The following is a 21008-nucleotide window of genomic DNA, read 5'->3' as shown; positions in this document are numbered from 1 at the left end:
GAAGGTTGGATGTGTATCTAGCTGGGCTAATGTAGGCCCAGCACTCTTTCCTGCTTATGCAGGGGGTTGGACTCGATGATCTGTTGAGGTCCCTTCCGACCCTAGCATCTATGAATCTATGAATCTATGGGCCCATTTGGGCTCACCGGGCTCCCAGCCATGGGGGCCCTTGGCACATATTCAATTAATGATGTGATAGTAAGAAGCCAAAAAGTTATTACACATAATTTGTAAAATAACTTTGTGGCCTAATCCTCCTTTTATCACACCATTAATTGATTGCACAAATGGCCAGGTGAAAATTTAAGACATGATTAACTGGTTAATCACATTGTAAGTGTAACATGTAGATGGGGCCCCAGACAAATGTCTATCCAGCATCTTCTTGAAAATCTTGAAATCTCCAGTGAAGGAGTTTCCATAACTTTCTCAGGCAGCTTGTTCCATTTTTCTAGTTCTTACAGTTAGGAAGTTTTCATGAGATTTCATCTAAATTTGTTTTGCTGCCATTTAAACACATGACTGCATGTCCTGTCCTCTGTGACAACAGGGAATAAGGTTTCTCTTTCTTCTTTATGGCAGCCTTTCAAATATGGGAAAACTTCTATCATGCCCCCCCTTAAGGTACTGCAGTTTTCATGTCACTTCTTACAATAAATTCCTATTATTGTATGGAGAGTTCAGCTTGGAAAGGAACAGTTTGTCTCTCCTATTGCTTCCTATAATTAATTAATTAATTAATTAATTAATTAATCCGTGTGATCCACATTTGGTTGCTTCCAAGACTGGAGTTATCCATGGATCTAAGGTACCCAGAACAACAGCTGTTGCTTTGATTGCTCACTAGGGAAACAAGTTACCACTGCTGGCTCAACTGCAAACAAACTTGCTTACTAGGGAAAAGTAGAGCAAGATGCCAGTACTGCTCTGAGCAATATGGACTCCCATCATGTTTTCTAATAGAACATCTCCTGGCCTCAAAGAGCACAGTATCATATAAATTACCAGGAGCTACTCCTAGATATGCCTCTCCAAAAGATACGTTGCTGCCCAAACCTGTAGTAGCATGCTGCATGAAGTTATGCTGGGTCCCGACAATCTCAGAACAAATGAAATGCTGACTTGAAAATTTTCCCTGGCCTTTTCATTTTTACAAATGTCCTTTCATTTGGTACCAGTTTCATTTCCAGGCCTGCCAGTGGAAGAATCAAAAGCAGGAGGTGGAAAAGAAGAATGTCTGAAAAAATGAACTCTAAAGGAGAAAATGAAATGTGTAATGTTTTACAATGCAATCCCTGTCAGAGCCAGCTAAAAAGCCTTTTTATTTTGAGTACAATAAAGTATACAAGATCAGGAGACTTCATTGTCTTTTCAATGTGTTTTTAAGACCCACATTATTAGTAGCATTATGGAAGTGTCTAGAGGCCCCACTATGCTAGGTAATGTGCGTACACCATTCCTGCCTTGACAAAAAACAAAGGGTGGGGAGGGAATGACAGATGAAGTGACTGGCCAAGGGGTCAGCAGCCTATGGCCCTGGGGACCAGATCCAGCCTGTGAATAGAGAGGATCCAGATGCTGACAACTCAAGAACTTAGCAGCACACTTCAGTGCCAGGCAAAACAGGCATCCCTAAAATCCAAGAGCCTGCCTTTTCTATCTATTCCCTTTGCCTCTTCTGCTGATTGACATAAGGTAGCAGGCAGACAGTGGGGAAAATGCATGGTCACAGACCACAATGGGGTCTGGGCTGCAAGTAATGCTCTGCAGTGGGAAAAAGGTTGCCAAATCCTGGACATGCCTATGGTCAAAAAAGCAGATAAACAGCAGAGTCAGGTTAACAGGCCAGGTATTCCAAGTGCAGGTCTTGTGCCCTATTCACTAGAGCACACTGTCTCTCAATATGAATGTTCACTTTTGTTCTATCATGCTGACTGACATGAAAGCCACTGTTTATTATAACCATCATTGGCTGAATTCTACCTTTAAACCAGAAAGTTTGATGAACTCTTCCCTACGACCTTGGCTTGGAGGCATCAGAGAACAGTACAGCTCTGAATCTCTGTTTGTGGGCATCAAACTTGTATTTACAGAAGTTCTGCATGGTTCAAGGGCAAGAAACCCAATTTGCATTGGCACTGTATTTGTTCAGTGCCCAGGAACACAAGCATGGGGTGCCTTCCCCCAACAGATTCAAGATGACAGCCCTGTCCTATTTACTACTCATGAAGTTTTTATTATATCATGAGACCTAAACAAAACCAACCAAAATACTGACTCATTTGGAGGCACAGTTGTTTTATTATTTTTTCCGGGTGGGTATAGTTCTCTATAGTATAGAGTCTATACCCATTTTCAAATGGCATTTCTCTTTTGAGGTCTGAGTTCTTGAACTGTTTCCATGCATCTTTGTGGAGCCCCAGTGAAATAAGAGGGGCCCACTTATAAGAAAGAAAGAAACTGAAGAACTGGTCCCTTAAGTGGCTAGGATTTGGGGGCAGAGACTGTTTTCTCCTATATGTCTGGAGAAAACTTAACACATTCCATACACTGCCACACAGCTCTGACTAAATCAATTATAGTCACTTAAACTTTGTTCTAAAATCTTGTTTGAAATTTATGCTAAAGAACAGAGCTAATTTTAAAAAAAATCTTGATGGAAAGTTTCATTGGTAAAAAACCAGAATTTTCAGCTAAGAACTGAAGGACCCTGAGAAATAAATTTTCAATTTCTACTTTTAAATGAAAAAAGAAATAATTAGGAATAAATGGAAACCATCCACAAAAAGATTAATGTATCCACAAAACCAATTTGCCATTAAAAAAAAATCACTGAAAATGATTTTTCACACAGCTCTAATGATATTTTCCCATCTTATATTAAAAAGTCTGGGTTTTTTTTCAGTTTAAGTACCTTCAAACAACATATTATTTCTATTATGTCAATGATCTGTGAATAAGAAGTCTAAAAAGCCACACACTGAAGGGATGAGAAACTGGAGTGGAAATAATTTTGTTACTTAAGCAATAATAGTTAGAAGTGAGCAATATTGTATATGAAGCAATAAAATGACTTCCAGGTTGGGTACACACCAACATTTTGATTCAGCACTTACCCAACCTGAAAGCTGTTTATTGAGAATATATTACTTACTTCTCATCATTATTGTTATTAGAAAGGAAAACGATCTGTAATTTTCTGTTATGGATCTATTTGGGAATGCACTCATGCCCCCACCATCATCCCCTTCAGACCTGCTGATGAGTTTCAAGAGCATAGTTAAGTTGACTGAGTCCTAAAAGGCCTGCTAACTGAACAACTTAAAGATATGTCTGGGACTGGTAGAAAAAAATGCAATACGTATGGGAAGATCCAGGATTTCATAAAGGTTGTGTGGAAGGTGTAAGTGTGCCTGCATCCTAGTTCCTGTCCTCCTACCCCAACAACAGAGAGGGCAGACTGCACCACAGAAACAACAGCAGGGACTTTTTAAAAATCCCTCAAGCAAGTAAGAATCTCCAACCTCCCTTCCTTTGCTTTCCCTCCCCTCCCCTCCATGCTCAGTGGCATGTTCTCTCCCATTGTGTGTGGCCCCCCTCTCTTGTCCACTGCCACTACTATCCCCAGCTGACCCAGGGGCAGATGGTGAAGAGGCTCCAGTGCTGCTGCTGCCTTGCTGCTGCCAGACTTTGCAGTGAGCCAGGCTTGACTACAGAAAGTGAAGACAGCAGTGGGTGGGTTGCATTCTCCCTGCCTGCACCTGGGCTGGCAGGGAACACGAGGGTGACCCCACAGGGCAACCCGCCCACTGCTGCCGCTGTCCCTGGATGAGCCTGGCTTACTGCAGAGCCCAGCTGGAGCAGGCAGGAATGGCTCTGGAGCTTCCCACTTTCCCTGGAGCAGCTGGAGACAGCAGCAACAATGGGCAAAGGAGGGGTGTGAGGGAAGATGCCACTAAGCATGGAGGGGAAAGGATGGGGGGGTACTTTCTCTGGGGGCTTTAAAACAAAATCCATGGCTACTGCTCATGCAGTGTGGTCAACTGCGAGTGGGGTGCATCACACAATGACTCAGATTGAGTTAGACATCCAATGCAAAATTTAGAGCTGCCTTTACTAAATAAAAACCCTAATATTCATTGTAGCAAGGCCATTTCGATATTACTCAAAAGGTTGTGAAGCATACAGAGGGTAGTCACCAGGGCAGCTCCTGTACCCACAGCAGCAGAGGGATGGCTTTCACAGTGAACATGAGCAAGACATCACCCCAAAAACAGTCAGGAGAAAAGGGAGCACTGCCCCATTCCTCTCTTTTGGCAAAGCATTGGGATAAAAAAACTACAGTGTGCTATAGGATGCTGATCTGTAGCAGATCTGTAACCTGCTCTGCCCAGCTAGTATATTGAGTCATAAGAAAGCGGTAAGATAGTTTGAAATATAGAGACAAATAATTCTGCAAGGGACCCATTAAGTTTGGGTCTCTTCTCCCATTTTTTTTGTGAAAAACATGATATGGGTAAGAGCAAATGTGCTGAGGGAGAATCTAGATAAGATACAGATGATGTCTCTTAGCTAGGGAAAACACCAACAGCGTTCGGTAGGCAAAGAATAGATTCAGTATAAGAAGCCTTATCCACTATATGATAATAAAATTTACAACGTTAGGCTACTTCTGGATTTTCAACAGATTATGGAATCTTTGCATATGCTTGCCACATCTTATTTCCTCTGCTGTACATGATTATTCATGTTTTTGCTTCCAGTAGATTGTTTTACTGCACTGCACGTTACATGGGGCTAGACTGACTCAAAGCAGAACACGGCAGCCTGTGGCCTGCTGGCCTAGCAGCATCAGCTTTCAGGAAGATATTACACCAACACTTCCAAGATTTGACTGGCTTCTGATTTACTTCCATCTGGAGTCAAGACGTTGATCCTGATGCATAAATTGTTAGAGTTCCAACTATTGCAGGCTACTCTCTCTCCCTCAGTGAATGACCACACCAGTTGAGGATAACAAGTGCATAAGCTAGAATTCTCAAATTTAAAGAGCTGGGACTCAGGGTAGAGTGTAGTGAGCAATCCCTGTCTTTAAATTAATTTTCCTTTTTTTGGCTTGACAGTCTGACTGTGCTGAACTTCAGAAGACAGTATAAGTCTGTGTCTCTAATTCTTATTTACCCCAAGGCCCTGTAACACTGACAATGTTATAAATCACAGTCAGTCCCTATCTAATCAGGTATTTGTTAGTTTGGGGGTGAAATGATGTGTGGCTGTATACTTTTCTCACTGTTGAATGTGGGTGAAATTGTGTTGTGCTTGTTTATTTCTGCCCTTCCTATCATCTCATAAATCTTGTAATGTCAACTCCCACCTCTGCTCTGCCAGAGTTGCCTGTCTTGATTGCCTTTTTGCAAAACTCTCCAACAAGCACCATAATGTGTTCTCCCACACTCTGTCCGTAAACGTGGAAGGAGCCCCTATAAACATCCACAAAGCAATCCCATTGACCTCCTTTAAATCCCTCCTTTGCCCTGATCCCTACAAAATAAACAAACATAATTAAGTGAGCTGCAGCCTCTGTTTATAACATTACTCAGGAACCTTTTAGCGCTACCCTGCACTCCCTCTGCCTGCTTGTTGTGTGTATCTGTTGTCTTATTCTAAATCTATCAGTTATTCAGCATAGTGGGTCATCTTTTATGTTTTACAACTTCTACAAAATAAGGTCCTAACTCCCCAGTGCTACACAATACCAATAATAAATTTAGCTTTTTGTCCATTAGCTGATGTACATATGCTCTGTGGCAACGTAATGAGCATCTTTAAAAGCAAACATATCCAGGTAAATGACTTACTTACTAATGACTCATTTACTTTTTCTTTCCTCTTTCAAAAAAGCCATTAAGTTGAACATGACCTTTTGAAGACTGCATTTACAGTCCATTCTTTCCATTTTTAATTACTTCCTTTGCTTTAATTGTTACATTAAGAACTATTAAGAAAGCAGCCAACTTTATAATCAATAATTTAATTAGAATTTCAGGGCCAAGAAGGCAATACAAATGTTATTTTGCAGTCAGGTCTTTTCCTTGGCCTTTGAAAGAACTTTGTTACTTGAAAGTGACATTGGTGACATAAACATTAAAAACTCATGGGGTCGGCCTTTTAACATATACATGCATTAGATACACATTACCAGGAGGCAAAAAGTTCAGATTCAGTTCAATCTGTTTGCTCCCAAACAGAAATATTCCTTGCTTCTCTCATTCTCTTTCAAAATACACATTCAAATAGTACCTACTATTTTTATAGCATGTCAAAAGCCACAAGTGCTTAAGCGTTTGCTGAAATTTGGAGCCAGATGTGTCTCATGGAAAAAGCTTAAAATTCTTTACATTATACGTTTTAAAATCTCTGTAATGTCTCCTAATATTATCTGATGACGTGCAGCAAATTTCAAATTAATATGCAATGGCTTTCTAATTGATAAAATCTGATTCTGTTAGTCGTGTGTCTATCTGCTCCCACACACCCTATGGTTTTCTCATTGGCTTTCCCCTGCAAGCTTTCAATACAACAGCAGAAACTGTGATTCATTACATTCCGGCTTCCATACACGGGCTTCCGTGCATACCAGTTATGCATGGCAACATCTGGTGCTACATGCCTGAAATACAAACATCTTCTATTTATAATTATAGGTCCTGGGTCTTACCTCCAATCAACAAGATTCCGTCTCTCACAATGATAAGGCTGGCCCCAAAGAAGTTTCCTTAGTAGCAACGCACATGCAACTGGATGAGCAGGTGAAGATGCTGTACTATGGGCACATCTACATGAGACACTAACTTCACAGTAGTCTAATAACACTGTGTAGTAGCGTGCTGGGCAAAAACTATGCTAATACACTACTACACAGTAGTAGTAGGCTACTGAACAGTAAGCATCACTAATCCTGTGCACCGTTGCTATCACGCAGTAGTGCGAGTTACTGCGCATTGATTTAGTATTTGGTTAACCAAGTACTAAGCTTAATGCACAGTAACTACAGCATGTTAATTAACATGTATACACTCTGTAAATATGCCCTCGAAAACCTCTCTCAACCTTGGCTCAGCTCTATCCAATGTGAATTATGACTCTGTTGCACTGTTTTTGTCATATGGAAAAAAAAATCCCTGTACGTACTGGATGAGAAAGTGATGAAAGAGCCATGACACTGGTAGGGAAAAAATCATGCTTTAAGAAGGAAAACAGGGAGACAGATGCAAATATTACTGGGTGAATACATGGAAAGGTATACTATAAGATGAGGAGGCAGCAGCGAAAGCTGTGGTTGCCTACAGGATGGAACAGATACCAAGGTATGACATGCCAGGAAGGAAATAGGCAGACAGCCATTATTCCCTATAAACTGTGTAGACAGACTCAGGTAAACTGGATACCAAGACTAGGAGAAGTTTAGGGAGAGGAGAGAAAAGATGTTAGATTGGGCAACTCTGAACCTGTGCAGGGCAAGAATGCAAGACTAAAGATGTATCTGCACAGAACAAATGAATCTGTGATTATATCTCATGCTTGTTTGCAGTCAATAGATGCACTGTTCATTTGTGGGACAGCTACTGCTGCCACATCTTCACCACTATTACACTAAATAAAGCTAATGGAATTATGATTGTGTCTGCTACAGTCACTCCATTATTCTGTTTAGACATACCTTGAAATCAACAAATATAAAGTAACAAATAAAGCTAAAAAGGCAGGTTGAGGCAGCTTGGAAAATACCTTCTATACAGTGCACAACATTCTAGCAGTGTTGATAACTACTCAGATAGACAGTCTAAATATATTCCTTCTCCCTCCCCCAATCTTTCCCAACACATTATTCCTGTATCCACAACATTTTTTATTCATGACCTAATGCCCAGTCCTCTCATCATCACTCAGGTTCATCATGGGCATTATATCTGAGGCTGCGGAGCTAGCAACACAACTGTCTAAACAACTACAAAGTGGACATGTGCTGAGGAGAGCCAAACCTTGCTGCCAGTTAGTTGCATCTGGGCCAAGGTGAGCTAGTCAGTAGAGGTCACTGCTGTATTGTCTGCTGTTGTAGCAAGCAAAGCCAACATAGCTTTGTCTTCTTAATAACAAGAAGGCATGATTTTAACTCGTATTAACATCAGGCAAAATCCTAGTGAAGACAAGGTAGATTGCTGTTTTCAGTCAAGGTAGGAAACCACATTACTGAGTAGTCTTTAAACACCAGCTCTGCTTGCAGATGTGGAAACCTCCACTGTCGCTGATAGGTGTTATAGGGTTTTGGCCTCTTCTTAGCTGGTGCCTTGCTCCTCAGCTATGTCAGGATGAGATCCAAATTCGGCACCACCAAGGTGGTTTGGGTGTGGCTCCTACTCACCTGCTATGTCTTTGATGTTTTAATTTTTTATCTTGGGAGGCAGTTCCCTGTAACTGGCCCAAGGGGATATCATCCCTGAGTTTTTTCATGGGGCTCCAACCTCCCTTTTACCCCACCCTCATCACATCCATGGCCAGAGTGGACTCTATTCTCTGCATGTCTTACTCTTGGATGAGCCCGTCTCATCCACGCCCCCCACCTCCAAGGGTTGGGTCTTTCTGGCCATCTGTCTTTGGACTGGAGCCTGGGCAATTAAACACATCCCTGTTCCTAAGTTAACCATAAGTTAAGAAAAACTGAACATAAAGGATCGGCATTAACTGATAGGCTCCTGGGATCTTGTTTCCTATGGCCTTTGGTCTTGCTGAAGACTCTGTCATCCCTCTTTGCCTAGCAGGCATCTGGGAGGGGTGGCCGCTATGTGCCATGCCCCTGTTGGCCCTCTCGGGGAAGCCTTCCTTGGTCCCACATCCCTTCCCCTTTTGGGCCCATCTGATCTGCAGTTGGGCTGTCTGGATCCCACCAGCCGGTGCTGCTTGCCCCCCTTGCATGGGGCTCTGTGATCCTCCGTACTTCCCTCACTGTGGTGCTGCCCATGGGTGTTAGCAGTCCCCTGGGGCCATTCCCTGCCACAGTACCCAGAGCTTCTGTTGGGGTCTTGTCTCCCCTTCATGACCAGGGGCTGCTCTTCTCTGGTGGAGCTCCCCGGTGTCCCTCTGCTCCTGGGGCTTGGATTCCCCAGTTCACCTGCTAGTATTCAGCAGCAGATGCTTGGCTTCTTGCCCCTGTCCTTGGAGCTCGCACCCTCCGGGTCTTCAGCCAGTGTCTCCCTGCCGACGTTCAACTCTCCTTCTCCCCACCAGTGTCCAGCTGAGTCCCCAGATGCTTTTTGAGCAGCCCGTGCCTCTCTCAGGCAACACCCCCTGTGCCCACTGATTTGCAAGATCAGGCAGCTGCGGTACTGCCAAGCCTGTTCTCCCTGCCCCCGAGTCTCTCTCCAGCTGCTACTCTTTGTTGAACCTGCGGTAAGTATTGGGGTGCATTGGGAGGAAGTCTGGGGTGAGTCCAGGGGGCTTTTGCCTTCCCTCTCATACCCCCCACTCACCCCAAAACAAACAAACAAACAACGCCCCCCCCGTGCTTTACTTGAAACTCGGCACACTCCCACACCAAGTGCAAAGCATGCCCAGAAGAGGCAGTGCATTAGCTGCACCAGGCTTTCCCAATGTTGTAGTGATCAGGTGCTTTAGTGGAGCTTTTTGGGGGGCTTTTATCTAATAGATGATTGAATCAACTTTAGCTAAAAGCATCAAAAATCCCCAGTGAAGCACCTGATCTATACAGATGCTGAGGAGCCAGGTCAAAATAATGTGCTACTGCTTCCAGTAGAGCACAATTCCCCACCCTCCCTCCCCTACCCCGCCATCACATCTATCAGTGCCCCAAGTGTCTTGCCTTCTTCAGGAGTTGACCTTGAGTTAGTTGACTCAAACTACAAACACACCTTCTTTGTAGTGAATAAAAAAACCTGTGAGAACAGGACAACAAAAGCACTGGCTTTCTAGTTTGTGAGAGGAAGCAAATCTCTTGTGCGCTAGTCCAGACATGCACATGAACATAAATATTCTGACAATTATTATTTATGCAGGTATGCACAGAGCTTTACAGATCTCACAGAAGTGATTTTTTTTTTATCTTGAGGTAGAACAAAGTAGGGGAGAAGGTAGTCGTTTATAGGAAAAAGATTATAAGACATTTGTTAATGTTTAGATTTAATATTTGGGAACACAATCAGGAATGGAGACAAGGTCAGTGATAGGTTAGCCAAAAGAACTGCAATACTGTATTTCCTTTTCAGGGTTCATTCTGGTATCTACATAAACCTAAATAAATCTAAATGAAATTAAAAAGAAAATGCATTTTCTGCCCAGGGATATTTTCAAAAAGTAAAAAATGTTTTCACATTCTAAATTAGGATAAAAAATAAAAAATGCAAACACTTTTTCACAATAATAATACTAGAAATAGTGATAAAAATAAAAGTAATAGTAGTGGTGGTAGCAGTGGTAGAAGTAGTGGTAGTAAGCTTAGGTTAATCAAAATGTTTCATTTTGTTAATGTGAAATATTTCGTTTTAAAATATTGACCTATTTGCTATAATCAACTTAAATTTCAAATGAGAAGTAATTTAAGACAAAAATAAAATTTTTCATTTAAAAGATGATGGAACATTATGTTACAACCATTTGAAACTTTTCCCCAAAACAAGAGATTCATCAAAGCTTATTTTTTTCTTAAAATTATTTTTGGTTCTGACAGTAAGGTTTTGTATTGGAAAATGACCTTCACATAAAAAAATGCCAACCAGGTCTAACTACCTCTTAAAGTTTTGCATTACTAACAACCCCTGATGGAATCATAACCCAATTTATGTATATATGCTTGTTATTTATTCTTGTTTTATTCGGTTAATGAAGGAGGTGTCTACATCACACAAAACAGTGCTGTACAGAGAACTAGAACCTGAAGAGTCACGTGACTTTTTTTCAGAGTTTGAAGTAATCAGTATCCATTTGTTTTCTACATTGGAAAATACATCTAGAAAACAACTTTTTCAAAATATATAAATCCCTTTTATCCCAGGGTTGCAAAAACCTTCCAAAATCCTTGATTGAATAAAAACTGTTCTCAAGCTATGGACAGGCATTACATGAGCCTGCTGTAGTGTCAAGAGAAAGGCCTTTCTTTTCGCACAAAAAGAAAACATATAGCTGTTCAAGGGGTGGGGTTGCAGAAAAAGAACTGGCTCTGTTGAGAAAAAATGAAAGCACTTTCCACCAGGAAGATCTCTCTTCTCTCACATGAGCTTGAATGTCTATGCACTTTTCGAGATACTGGACTGCCCCTAGTATTCCACAGCAGGGTTGTGCAGAATTTCAACTCCCATTTCATTTCAGTGGTGTTTCAATGCTCAAAACTCAGAATCCAAAATGAAACAGGAGACATGTCGAAACGTTTGAAATGAAATGAAAGAAGTCAACACTTTTCAAAGATGGTTCGGCATTTTAAAGGTGTTTCGAAGCTGGGCTTGCAGGAAAAGAGAAAGTAAGGAGAGGGAGGAGGAAGATGGGGGAACAGACTGACATCTGTAGCTGGCCAGTGTCTGCCAACTGTCTCTGAGGTCCCTTCCAATCCCAGTGCTCTGGGGGAAGGACCTAAAAAGTTTAAAAACAGCATATAAGCCTGTGAGTGCCTAAGCTGTTAGCCTTTGTCAGCGTGTCTCTCGCCAGAGAGCAGCATCTGAAAGGCGCTGACTGACTGCTTCCTAGCTGCTACTATCTAGATAGGGAGCTTGCCTTCTACTTGTAAAGGATTGGATAGGATACAGTTTACACTGACAGCTTAGCTATACTAGCCTAACTTCATCCCTATATCATTTCTCTTTTTTCCCTATATCCATCGCTTTGAACTTATTCTTTTTTTTTTTACCTGAAGAAAAATAAATCTGTGTTTTCCCTGACAGTATGATTGCTAGGCACTGTTCAGGAAAGCATAGCATAGATTAGATAGATTGGACACACAGACACCTACATATACACACACTACACACAGACAGACACCTTTTCCAGCACAGAAAAACATGACGCATGCTGGAAAGGCTGGTGCTGCCAAGTCTGGGAGGGAAGCAAAAGGGGGCAGAGGGTGAGGTGTCAGTTCCCTGCCACCCAAGCTGAGACACAGCCTCTTTTCAATCAGCCATAAGGCTGCTGCTGGTACTGAGAGCAAGGAGGTCACAGCAGTACCTGCAGCTGCACCTCCTCTGATACCAGCTGTGATAATAAACCCCAATACCAGCAGCATGACAACAAGCAGCACCAGCAGCACAGTCTCCTCCACCCCCAATTGCAGGTCCCAGCATGAGCTTCTCACTCCCAGTCTTAGAGGAGCTCAATCTTGAAGTAAGGAACCTCAGCTTGATAGCACAAGAAACTCTGGAGCAGGAGTGGGAAGCAGAGTGGGAACTCCACACCCCCAAAAGTTCCCCTAGAGCCAGGTCCCCTTCCCTGGAAGGGACTGTGCAAGAGGCTGTGGGGGCAGCTGGCTCAGCTCTTCCTCTTGTTGTGCCTCTGCCTGCTGAGGATGGGGATAAGGCAGGAGCCCCAGCCACACCCCTGAAGCAAGGAGGTAGTGTGGTCTGAGGTCATTTTGACATGGTAGATGATCCCACATATGGTACCTGCCTGCACTGCTGAGCCAAAACCAGCTGGGGCAAGGGAGTGAAATGCATGAGCACCACAGGGATGCTGATGCATCTCTGCAGGCACCATCGCTTTGTCCTTGCTCCTCCTCAGCCTGGCACCAGTGGGAGTGTGCCCAAAAAGAAGTCCCCCTCTCACTCAAAAGCCCCTGTCCCCCTGAAACAGAGGCAAGCCACCCTGGAACAGTGGAGGAAGGTGGGCACACAGGGGGGCATGTGAGCAAGGTCACCCAGAGCATTGGCAGGCTTCATGGCCTCAGCAGGGGGCTGTCATGCCTGCTGTTTTCTCTGCCTTAACACATGCACAAAGTCACACATGTCATGAGTTTTGCTTGCCAGCACCTTGAGGTGCAGTTTCCCAGAAACCCCTGCACCTATCTCCTTGAAAACTGGCAGGCTTCATGGCCTCAGCAGTTTTCACCCTGCTGTGCCTTAACACACACACACGTGACACAAGTTTTGCGGGCCAGCACCTTGTGGGCCAAAACAAATCACTGTCTCATCAAAATGCCAAATCTGAAACCAAAATGAAACACAGGTGTTTTGTACAGCCCTATTCCACAGTCCTCTATGCTCTCTTTCCTCCACCAAAGGAGAGACAGGGAGGGAGGGATGGAGAGCAGTGGCTCTGTGTGAGAGAGCCCTGTGGGGATCCTGCTGCTGCTTGAACACTCTAGGGGACTGGCAGCATGACCAATGCCCTCTACTAAACAGACCAAGGTCACCTGGGTTCTAACCATGGACACATCTGCCTCCTGTTGTGTGCACAGCACCAGAGTGACCCACCGCTGTGCATGAGATTCTCGTGAAGCTGGATCCATGTGAGCCAAGGTATGCTGCCTCCTATCCCATGCACAGCTCCAGTTCATGCAAGAAGTGTGTGTGTGTGGGGGGGGGGGGGGGGTGGTTCTCCCAGAGGTAGAAACAGCCTGTTTTCCATGGGGTGTGGGAGGAGTAAGGAGTTTCCTCTCACCCCTGGCTGGAGAGCTTACCTTTGCTGCTCTCCAGTCAGAAAGCTGGAATGCTTGCATGCTCCCCCTCTCACTCTATTTCCCAGTGCTGCAAATTCCAGAGAAGTTTGAAATTTGTAGTGTTCAAATTGCATGCCTCTCCCTGACCTCAGACTTTTGTGATATGTTACCTGCTATAATCCATTTGTCATATCTTACAATGAGAACTACACAGGTGAAGCTCACATGCAGCTGTAATGAGATCAATGGGATCCAATGTGTAAAACAAATGGGAAGACAAATTAATCCAATGTAGGTTACCAGTGAAAGAAATCATTATTGTCTCCAACCTCATGAAATGCATGAGCAGATCAGTCTATTCCTGTAAGAAAAAATCCAATTGGTCCAATAAAACATATCACAAAAAATCCTTGGCTCTCGTACCTTTCCTGGACTATCACAGCTGTAATAACACTGCAACCCTACTACAACATTCAGAAAACTAATTCTGCCATTAATAGGCAGAGAGTACAAAGTTTGTCCATGTAGACACACATCCTTAACTGTTGGAGGCATGTTACTGAGGCTGTTCAAAGGAACCTTGTATTTTTGCTACCCATGCCGTAGCTGTACATATATATTTAAATAACTTCACCCTCCAAGACCATCAATCACAGCTCTGAAACTTCACCTAAAAAAAAAGTTACGCTACCATCTGATATCTTGTGTATTGATCAGTCTATCATATTATATGGTCTTTCTTTATATAACACCTATCCTTTTCAATCTATATTTTACCTAGTATATTTCTTTGTTTTTCTCCAGTATTCAGTACTGTTCCTGTTCACTGAATGTACACATTTTTGAAAAGTAGCATATATAGAACCAATGATCTTCTGTAGTTGATCCACATACATTTAATATGCATGTTGCCAGATTACACTGCACATTTTTATTAAAATTCTGAAGACTGCTTTATTTGCCAAGTTAAATGTTTTAAAGTTCTCTGTTTACCTTTTTCATATTTCCTTTTAACTCCAATCATTCCTTTTGCCTGGAAATAAAAACCGCCACATGCATGCAGACTGTGGGAACATGCTAAAATTAAGCCCAGTCTCCAGATATTCCCACTACTCCCAGGCAGATGTCCTCTTTACAACACCTCTGTTTTCCTAAACAGAAAAAGCAAGTGGCCTCCCTGAAAAACTGACAAATAGTATTGCTCTCTGGATTAGGCAACAGGAAACAATGTGTTAATGGTTTTCAGCTGCATGGTTAAGCATTGTCCACCATCACTAATCCATCTGATCTGGTACCTAAGGGACTGTGATCCTGGGTCCACACATTCAAAGTTATTTCTTTATTTTAGATTTGGGTTTTTCTGCTTGGCAGCACAAAACACTAATTCTGAGATCAACCACAGAGCTCAGTTTTGAATCTAAAAATCAAAACTGTCTTAGAGATCTGTACAATTGTTTATATGTTGCATGTTTTTAAAATCTAACAAATAGCCATTTTTAAGTTTTACATTGTCTTTGTCCTGTTATCTTTCTGCCCATAAACTGCTTAGGGAATGGGCAGGCAGAGTAGGCAGCTACTCTTCCCCCAACAACACACTGCCTAATTGGATGGCGAACAGAAAAATTCTCTACCCTGAGAAAATAGCATTCTTAAGGCCTAGGGTGTGGGACCCCTTTATGCTCTTAACACACTCTCTCCTCTTATTCTTACTGATGAGTTGTTTCAGACCACAAGTGCTAAAAGTCTACAAGTCACTTCATGGAGAGTAGAGGAGGGAAGAATATGAGTAAGCTGATCTGATATTTCCACTGCCACCCCAATTCTAAGTTTTTTAGTAATTCAGTCTGTTTTAGCTCAGTGTCCTCCCTTTTTTGCCTGACACTACTTTTTTTTCCTGTACTAGTTGTTTCTTTCTGATATTTTTCTCTTTCCCAGTCTCAAAAGGTGAGTGTAAGGGCTTGTTACACCTTCCACTGAAAGACACGCGAACATTAATTGTCTTAGCAGAGCTCTGTAGTAGATTGGAATCTAAAAATCAAAACTGTCTCACAGATCTGTGCAATTTTTTATATGCTGCTTGTTTTTAAAATCTAACAAACAGCCATTTTTAAGTTTTAAATTGCCTTTGTCCTGTTATCTTTCTGCCCATAAACTGACTAGGGAATGGGCAGGCAGAGTAGGCAGTTACTCTTCTCCCAACAACACACTGCCTAATTGGATGGTGAACAGAAAAATTCTCTATCCTGAGAAAATAGTAGCTAGGGACAGGGCAGGCCCACTACTCCCACTGGGCAGATTGAGCACTGCAGCTCCAGAGTGCCCAGTGACCACAGCACCTCCTGCTACTGCACAGACTGGCTTGGTCTGCTTGATGGAAGCAGTGAGCCAATTTGAGTAGTTGTGGGAGGCACTACCCACTCCCCCCCCCCACAACACCCACCACCACTGGCACTGGCTCACTTTGCCTGGTGAGAGTAGAACTGGTCTGAGTAGTGGCAGGAGGCACCATGGCTGCTGGGTGTTCTGGGACTGTGGTGCGCACTCTGCCCAGCCCTGCTGCACCCCCAGTGTCCTTGCTTGCCCTGACTCAGGCCAAAGCCACTATCTAACGCTATGAAAATGTGTTAACGTTAACAGGTATTTGAAGTCGTTAAGGCAGAAATGTCTGGGTTTGGGACAATATCATCTAGGTTTCTTCTGCCCCTTTGGCTGGTGTCTCCATTATTCATCAATGACACCACACTACTTCAGAGCTTTTAGTTTTTGATTTAGCCCGTGGATCACTCAAGTTAGAACACAGGGTTGGTCACTGTTGTGCTAAACTGTCGTTCTACTATTTAAGCCATTTAAAATCTAAACACTAAAAATATGACATGTTTAATGTCTTCCTATTTCAATGCCAGGGATGGGACAACCTTCCTTCACAGTGGGAAGGAACAGGATCGCTTGTACTAGTATGCCAGCATTCTCCTGCAGACAGAGTATAAAGAGAAGAATAAAACACTTGTCTGAAATTGTTAGATTACCCTGCAAAGTGGCAAAGTCTGATGGAAATCCTTGATAATGAACTAAATCATGGAACTTGCCAGTAAGAGTGTGAATGGCTACCTCTAGGGGGCGGAAAGGGAAATCGACTTTTGCTAACTGTTACTATACAAAGATACCTGAGACACCTGGTAGTCCCTTTTATTGTTAAATAGAAAATAAACCAGTGTAACCCTAATTCTACAGAGACTAATATATGTGCTTAATTGTAGAGATATTAGTAGTCACATGGGAGTCAGAAGAAATACTGTCATAGATATAGTTAAATGCACATGTAAATCTGTGTGTATGACTGTTAGCAAATGTAGACTTTTTGACAACTGCTATATAAATTACCATATAGCTTTTACAGAACAGGAAATCTCTATTTACAAAAGATGCACATAGAGCAGTATTGTTTAGCTCCAAAAAGCACAAGGAGTAATATTTACATTGAATGTCTTCATACATGTGAACTAATACCAGATTCTGCTTTCCTTTGTTTTATTTTTGTTAATTATTCATATGGTTGGAAACATCAATCTGTAGGCAGCCTGAGAACAGTAAAGATTCAGGTTGGTTTCTATTTTATCCAGACAAATTCGACTGTCTCGAGAAATCACTCATCAGACTGTGAGAGATACAGATGAATGGCAGCTTGCTTATCATGAGCAGAATTAACCAGGCAAGTGAACTTGTGCTCTCAGGGTCTGAGGTTCTTTAACAAATCTTACATTTATCATTGGATATACTTTGCAATTCATAAGGCAAGAAGATGTTCACTCTGATGTGTCAGCATGAAAATATTCTGGTGAAATGCCAGAATGCACTTGTCTTTCTATGAAACTGGCATAAGGGAAGAAATAAATTTAACAGTTTACCCTGGCATGAAAACCTTCAGCTTTATTGGAAAGAGATTCCTACCACAGAATTGTGTCTTCAACTACATACAATCATCCCAAGGGGAATTTGGCCTGGTCTTAGCATACTGCCAGTGAAATCCAACAATATAATGCATTTCTTTCCAAAACTTGGAAATATTCATGTTCTTCTAAATACTATTTTACCTTTTGTAATCTTATTTCCCTGAAAACAATCTGCAACCTTCATTTTTAATTTAATGCAGATATCATAGATTAAATTTTACATATGGTTGGGACAAATCCTGTGTGATATCCAGAAAAAACCCACTTATTTTATGCATTTCCAAATTCTGCAGGCCGTTTTATAGTTTTGCCTTAGTAATTTCAAAGATTTTTGTTTCCTTTTCCTCCGAAATACAAAGCTGATTTGTCTGTTCAACTTACACGCAACTGACTAGCAATTCCTTTAATGATAAAGAGCTAATAGCTTACGAGCAGGATGTGATTATTAATGTGAAGCTAATTGTTAGGAAAAAAACTACTGTACAATTTTTACATTTTATTAAAATAAACTTTAAATGTATTCCTTAATGCTAACTGATCCCAAAAGGTAAGAAAATGGTATGTTCCAAACTAATGGGATTAAATCATTTATCTTCTTTCTGGGAAGACACTTTAATATAGCCTGATCACTTAGTATGAAGGAAGTAGATGCTCATAATGAATTTGCCACTGATATCTGGGTATGAATTAGGTATACTTTTGTGATCAACTTTCCTGGAAACTTGCATATATGAAAACAAGGAGTCTTCATTTTAACTTGAGTCACTGAATGCTTACTATATTAATTTACCATCCATTCTGTTTTTCCTTGGCCCCATAAACAGAAATTAGCTAATAAACTTAAAAAATATTCCACTGTCTTCTTCATGTGAGCTTCTTTTTCAACTAAGATGTGCATAATTATTACAGCAATGACTCTTAAATATACAGATATCCCTTCTCCCCTTCTAAGTCTCACGTAATTACTGCATTTACTCAGATCTGGGATGAGGTTCTTTGCTTCAGTCAACACGGGGGAAAAATTGTCAGATTCAAATAACAAGGTAGTGACTCAGCTCTTTGGGCCCCAGATGGCTTGTATAGCAGGGGGAGGAGGACATGCAGCTGGAGGGCATAACTTGTGGTTGGGGAGTTGTACGGCGCAGGAGGAGCATGGGGGAGACTACACTCTGTTCGTCATTCCACCTACCCGTTCCCTTCCCCTCCTGTATTACCTTCTGCTCTAGCTCCAGCCCCTCCAGCTCTGACCTGGCCAAGTCCAAAGCTATTGCCTTGCTTCTGCCTGGCTGGGCAAGGCCAAGCTGACTGCTGCTGACTGCCACAGAGCAGAGCTGCAGCAGAAGTTAAGTGTCCAAAGGGCTGTGGCTCATTTTGCTACTTAAGAATTCCTGAAGTGTAGACAGAAAACCATGATAAAGTGACACGTTCAGCAGCCTCTTAGTTTTAATTATTGTTCTGTTCCCCTCTCTGTACCCCCTGCCCCACCCCCAGATGGGAGAGGAAATACATACCTCTTGTTTCAGTTCCTAGTGAATATTTGTTCTTCTATCCTTTATCATTTTGTTCAGGCATTTGACTTTAGTTTTGAATATAAACCCCACAAAGTACAGGAGGTTGCAAAGCAACAGGGACAAAGGAAAAATTATCAACTGCACATTTGATCCTGCATATACTGTAGCAATGCCTATTGATCCATTTATGCATAACAAAGAATGACCATAGAGAAGAACGAGAGACAGAGAGATGCAAATCTTCTGTCAATGACCATTGTGAAATATTTTCCATTACGAAAGAATGACCCGTAACTCATGAAAGGTCAGCACTAAATTATGAAGGCCATTCTACCAAAAAGAATAGCAAACATATTAGCCCTGGACATTGGTGTGTCCTTTATTTTTCCTACCCCATTTTTCCATTTGTCAGTAACTTATCAAAGAGTGACACAAATACTCTATCCGTAGAACTAATATAGCACATATGGCAAGGCCCCTAACTTGTCTCCTAGATTCACCAACAAAGAGAACAACTGACAATCCAGAGCCAAACTTTTCTTCTGTGATGTGAATATCTACCTATTAGCCCCTGGACTGAGGTGACCAACAAATTTACAAGCTCACCAAAAAGACAGCATATAGTAATAACTTTTTGGTCAGTATAAAATAGCTGTATTTATATTCTATTACTGAGTCTCCACATTATGTAGGTTGTTAATTTTCTGGACAAGTTTCCACTTCTTTCATATTTCAAATGAACACTGTATTTGAACAATTCCACCAACTTGCAAAAACAGCAGCTTACTCACCGTCCTGGCATCCCAAAGTGACAGGGTCTTGTCAGCAGAGCAGGTGAGAATGGTGTTGGAGAATGGCAGAAACTCTATGCTGTTAACTGAATCCTTATGGCCACGCATGGTGTATCTGCATCTCTCACTATAAAAGAAAACAATGATAGAAATATAGCACTTACCATCAAGCAGAATGAAACAGATTAGACCAAAAAATCATATTTTATTTTTCTTAGTTGTTATTTTCAGAGATATTAATGTGAAGGGAAAGGCTGGATTCAGGCTAAAAAATTGTGCATGTGTATGTGCACATGCCTGTGAGAAAGAGAGAGAGAGTATGTGGGCTGATATGCATGCCTAGATTTTCAAAAGCAAGCAGTGGTTTTAGGGTGCTTAATTTTACATACTGTAAAAGTACTACAGTTTCAGAGAGTGGTTGCTTAGCACTTTCTGATAATTGGGACCTTCTGAGGTGTCTTGATATAGGCACTCAAAAATCACCAGTCACTTTTGACAATTTAGGCCACTTCATTTCTCATAGTATCATATTGTTTTACATGAGAAAGAGAAAAGGAAAAAAGAAGAAAAGAAATCAACCGATCTGGGGATATATACTCCTATACAATAGAAGAATAAGAGAACTGCCACCTCCCTCCCAAAGAAGCAGCAGAAATCTACATCTTCTGTTTTGGGGGATGACAATGTACAACAGGGCAGGGAGAAGAAAGAGAGTATTGTTCATGAGTCACTGACATAAGAAATGGGCCATCCCAGGCAGTCAGGCTGCAAGAACAGACTTGTGAGAGATTAATTAGGTGCCAAACCAGGAAGGCCCATTCAGAATCCTTTAGCAAGGTGAAAATGGACTAAAGTGATGGACCATGACAGCAGTGAAAAGGAAGGAAATGATTTGTACATTTCCATCAAGAACATAAACACTTAGGCCTGATGCAGTTCTCTTTCTCCCCCCTTGCCACTTCCATATCAATGTGTACTGATGAGCGAGCTCTCACTCTCCAGATTTAATTTACCACTCTGGTAACTGACTGACGGATATTTCTGAGAACCTCCGACTGCTACATAAAACAAACTCATCTTCCCTTCAAGCTGAGATATAATTTAA

The 21008-nt window shown here is 41.9% G+C and overlaps 1 protein-coding gene across 2 annotated transcripts in view; it reads right to left on the bottom strand.

The window, feature by feature from the left end:
* The window catches only part of SPAG16 (sperm associated antigen 16), a 924455-nt gene that overhangs the window by 283080 nt on the left and 620367 nt on the right, over window positions 1–21008 (bottom strand). For both annotated transcript variants that reach the window (XM_019554226.1, XM_019554228.1), the window contains one exon: window positions 19904–20030. In XM_019554226.1, coding sequence (XP_019409771.1) covers window positions 19904–20030 — 127 coding nt within the window. The remainder of the gene's footprint in view (window positions 1–19903; window positions 20031–21008) is intronic.

Source organism: Crocodylus porosus, unplaced genomic scaffold, assembly GCF_001723895.1.
Source record: "Crocodylus porosus isolate Cpor-Errol unplaced genomic scaffold, CroPor_comp1, whole genome shotgun sequence".
Classification (NCBI taxonomy): domain Eukaryota; kingdom Metazoa; phylum Chordata; order Crocodylia; family Crocodylidae; genus Crocodylus; species Crocodylus porosus.
This window is presented reverse-complemented; position numbering and strand designations above follow the sequence as displayed.